At 56.8% G+C, this 4,234-nt stretch overlaps 1 protein-coding gene across 1 annotated transcript; it reads right to left on the bottom strand.

Annotated features, from left to right (window-relative positions):
- Window positions 1-1,614: 1,614 nt before the first annotated feature.
- Window positions 1,615-3,879, bottom strand: FGF4 (fibroblast growth factor 4). The gene is made up of 3 exons (XM_053562496.1): window positions 3,225-3,879; window positions 2,550-2,653; window positions 1,615-2,056 (listed from the first exon to the last, which is right to left on the bottom strand). Exons 1-3 carry the CDS (start codon window positions 3,562-3,564, stop codon window positions 1,880-1,882), a joined length of 621 nt encoding a protein of 206 aa, XP_053418471.1. The 5' UTR covers window positions 3,565-3,879; the 3' UTR covers window positions 1,615-1,879.
- Window positions 3,880-4,234: the final 355 nt, after the last annotated feature.

The raw sequence follows: 4,234 nt of genomic DNA on the forward strand, positions 1-4,234 counted from the left end.
ATGGTTTGTCACTACATTAAATACAAAAAGTCCACGCATCATGCCCCCCATTACCCCCCTCAAACAGCCTGAAGACATGTAAGAAGCATCACTTGTCCTCAACACTGCTGGAGTCTAGGGCGTGGCTTAAAAATTTAAGAAGTCTGATTATGTTGTAGGAACAGCAGTTCAGGATGTGTGGTCCTGTCTTAGTGGCTTCTTTCTATTAGGCCTTGGTTAAGAATAGTATTTTAAGTTGATGATTTGCATTCGAACAAAGAGTTTTCAAAAGGAATGTGAAAGACAAAAACTCCAATCAGATTTTCCAGTCTTGCTGTCTGTAGACTCCCATAAAGTTAATTCGGGAGACAGTTCAGAAACATCCTAGGAGAGTATTAAGGTCTTGACGAAACATTCAGAGCATTTCGGGTAGCAAGCTAAGGTCATTTTGTATAAACTCTAAAAAGTCATTCATTAAAATTAAATCTTTGCCATCACCTCAGAACTTTTTTTAAACATCATCGACCCTGCCTCTTCCATGGCTGTCTCAACGACAGGGGTTACATTTGTAAAATATATAAAGAAAAATATAAGGTTACTTGGTGACCATATAGTGCACTCTAACAGCTGTCTGCAAATATTTTCACCATGATTGCCCTTACTAAAAGTAAATCACAGGGTAAAGATAGCTCAAACGTGACAAGGTTTGAATGGGACGCACCGACGCTATCTGCAATCCTTTTCGGCTACATATGGAAAAAAAGCCACTTGGGATGTGGAACTCCTGCACCCTGTCTGAGCTTTCTGCAGACTTGGCCAGTGGTTTTAGGGCTAATGAGGTAGGTGTTAAATGCATTGAAGCAGGGAATGCATCAGAAAGCAGCAGGCTCCTCCACGCAAACACTGCACCGAGTGTTTCTGTACAATTACACAGACATTTCACCTAAAAATAATGGCTACTTCTAGTCCCAAGCTCCCCAAGCACAGGGAAACCTGTTTGGAGGCAGGGTTGGTTTGTTTGTTTTATAAAAATACATTCTGTTACATTGTCAGAAGTACCAGCTATCACAAATGATACTCCATCACTGGTTTCTTAGTGGTGTTTGCAAATACACCATATCTCATCCATTTCTAGCGTTCTGGCAAGTCACTGATTTCTTTCTGTCCAATGTATGAAATAGCTTTGTCTTTTCCAATGGCCACAGCAATGTGGGCTGTGGCCGATCCAAAAAAGGAAAACAGGAGTTTATAAAGTTGTCCAAGGGTCTCTCCCATCTGGTAGACGGAGGAAGATTGACTACAGGAAAGTTCAAAGGTCAGTCTTGGCAGATCTAAAAACAGTGGCAGTGAGGGCTCGACACTGCGCTTTCTGTACCCGCAGTAAACCGATATGTCCCGATTAGTAGCAACAGGGCACAAAAGGAGTGGGCCTCCGGAGGATGCTCAGATGAGGAGCCAAGACCCAGAGCGCGGTTAGCTGGTTTCCAAAGCTTCAGGCAGGCATTTTCAGACAGAGGGATGGGCTCCTGGCCATCCCACAGGGGGATGGCACAAAACAGGATTGACCTTGGGATCTAATGTCACCATTTTTTAAAACACAGATTAGCAGCACACTCGTGACAATTTTTTGCCAAGTTAAATAAATCCAATGGTAAGATTCTCCCACCATTGCACCAGAAAAGTCAGAGTTGTTTGTCTTTTTTTTTCCAGTAAAATACAAAACACACCCACAGAACCATAAATAATTTGGTGGCAATATATACACATTTAAATAATTAATTTAAATATCTTACACCTACTGTTGCATTCAACTCTCCATCTGAAGAAAGTGTACCAAGGTGACCCTGGGCGCTCCCCTCCCAGGGGTTTCCTGAGGCTGAGGCTGGGGTCGTCTGGAAGGTTACAGCCGGGGCAGGAAGTGGGTGACCTTCATGGTGGGTGACACTCGGTTACCCTTCTTGGTCTTCCCATTCTTGCTCAGGGCGATGAACATGCCAGGGTACTTGTGGGACTCATAAGCGTTGTAGTTGTTAGGAAGGAGTATCTCCTTGAACTTGCACTCATCAGTGAAGAAAGGCTGGAGCAAAGGAGGACAGAGTTAGGGCTGGGCCACCGCTTGGGCAAGGGACCCTGGGGCCAGAGGTCAGGGGCTTCCTTCTGTCCCAGCCCTGCTCTGGGTTGAGAGGTCTCTCCTGGGCAGTCAGGGTGTCAAGACACTCACAGGGTGAGAAGGTGATGTGTGGTCAGCCCATGACAGCTGGTGATCCTGCCACCTGCCAGGCCTACAGACTGCAGTGCTACCCCTCTGGGCTATGGAGAAGGCTCCCAAGCTCCGGGCTGGGAGATGCGCACTCAAGGATGGCAGAATCCTCACTGCTCCTGCCATGCAGGAGCGCCCCTTGTACAGGGGGCCTCTGGGCTTTTCCAGGGGATGGCACTGCCAGCCTTATGACATTGCCACCTTGCCACCCTGCTGTGACCCAGCTAGAGGTAGTCCTGGAAGTGATGCAATCTTGCTGGCTCTGTCACGGTCCCCAGCTGGGGGCCTAGCAGACCCCCGCGGTACTTACCGAGCCATAGAGCTTGCCCCTGCTACTCATGGCCACGAAGAGCCGGCTGGCTACACCGCAGATGCTGACCACACCGCGCTCCACCGGGGAGAGCTCCAGCAGGCCTGCAGGCGAGGCGCAGGTCACTTGGGGCGGCCCGATGTTGGCCCACACCACCCCTCGGCCTGTAAGACTGCGGAGGCCCCATTTCTGGAGTGGGGGGTAAAGAGCCCACCGCCCAGGCCGCCCCCAAGGGCTCCGACCCGAGCTTGAGCTGGCGCAGACCAGCTGGTCTCAAGTCGGCTCCTCGGCGGCCGCATGCAGTCCCGAACCACGTGAGCCAGGCGGTCCCGGGGCCTGGCCCAGGCCTGGGCCAGTGTCTTGGGCCCCCGCGAGCTCCAGTGCTCGTTCACCGTGCCGTGTGCCCACAGGCGAAGGCGCTGAAGTCGGAGCCCGGAGCCCAAGGCCGCGAGGTGGGGATCGGCCGCCAGGGTTCTGCTCCACTGCGGGACCCAGGAGTGTGAGCATCCATCCCCTGGTCCTCGTGTCAGAAAGGATCGGAGTCCGAGTCTGCCCCGGTTCCCTGGGCCGGCAAGCAGGTGCCCGCCCGGCTCCTCGGCATGCGATTGACTGAGTTGGCAGAGGTGGCGGCTGTCCCCTGGCCCCGACCTTCCCCGCCCGGCCGGCCCCACTCACTGTCGCTGGTGTCGGCGTGCACGCCGCCGATGCGGCCGTCGGAGAGGACCTGGAGGTGGAAGCCGATGCCGACGTTGCAGTACAGACGCCGAAGCCGCTTGATGCCCAGCAGGTAGTCTCCGGCGCCGCTCTGGACGGCCGCCTCCTTGGGCTGCGCTGCCACCGGCAAACGGGCCAGTGAGCGCGCCACCAGGCTCTCCCAGCGGCGCTCGAGCTCTGCCTCCAGCGTGCCGTTGGGTGCGGTGGGCGCGGCGGCGCCCCCTCGGCCAGCCCAGGGCGCCAACAGTGCCAGAAAGACAGCCGGGAGCAGCGCCGCCGCGGCCGTCCCGGGCCCCGACATCCCGGCCCGAGGGCCGCGCGTCCGTCAGGCGGTCAGTGCGCCCGGGAAGCCGGAGGCCGAGCTGCGCCTGCGGCGGCCCGCGGGAGCGCACGGCCCGGGTTCGCAACCGAGGGAAAGCAAGAGGCGAGCAACGCGGCCCCTGGGCGCCGGACGCTACCCGGGCTGCATGGGGAGGAGGTCAGCAGGCAGCGGCAGAGGACGCGGCGGAAGCCGGGTGCCTGGACCCGCGGGGCGTGCGCGCCTGCTTGCGCCCTGGGCCGGCAGAGGCCGAGCCGCTATATATAAGCGGGCGCCCCCTCCTACTTGCCCGCTCCCGCGGGGGCCGTACGCCTTAGCCTGGGCGCCCGGGGCGCTCTACCGCTAGCGGCTGCTCGCAGGCCGCCTGCCAATCAAGGCCAGGCGGGAGGAGGTGGCCCGGGATTAGCTCTTCAAGTGTCACCTGGAGCGGGACCCCCTCCCCCGTCGTTGGCTCCGCCCGGCCCTCGGACCTGTTCGTCCCGCCCCTCGCGTCTTCTCCACCTGGGCTTTCCAGTCTAAGTTCTGTTTCTTGCGCTCTGCCCCTGCGGGTTCCCATCTCTGTCCCACCTGGTCTCCGTATCTTCTGGACCCTGCCCTAGTCCGACCCGCTCAGCTCCGAGAGGGCGCAGGAGCCAGCGCCGCTTTTCGGAGA

Source organism: Nycticebus coucang, chromosome 14 (genome assembly GCF_027406575.1).
Source record: "Nycticebus coucang isolate mNycCou1 chromosome 14, mNycCou1.pri, whole genome shotgun sequence".
NCBI classification, from domain to species: Eukaryota; Metazoa; Chordata; class Mammalia; order Primates; family Lorisidae; genus Nycticebus; species Nycticebus coucang.

Coding starts and splice junctions, on each gene's coding strand:
- FGF4 (XM_053562496.1), bottom strand. CDS start 3,564: ATGTCGGGGCCCGGGACGGCCGCGGCGGCGCTGCTCCCGGCTGTCTTT. Junction 2,654..3,224: donor GCACGCCGACACCAGCGACA/GTGAGTGGGGCC, acceptor CCTCGCCTGCAG/GCCTGCTGGAGCTCTCCCCG. Junction 2,057..2,549: donor GGGGCAAGCTCTATGGCTCG/GTAAGTACCGCG, acceptor CCTTTGCTCCAG/CCTTTCTTCACTGATGAGTG.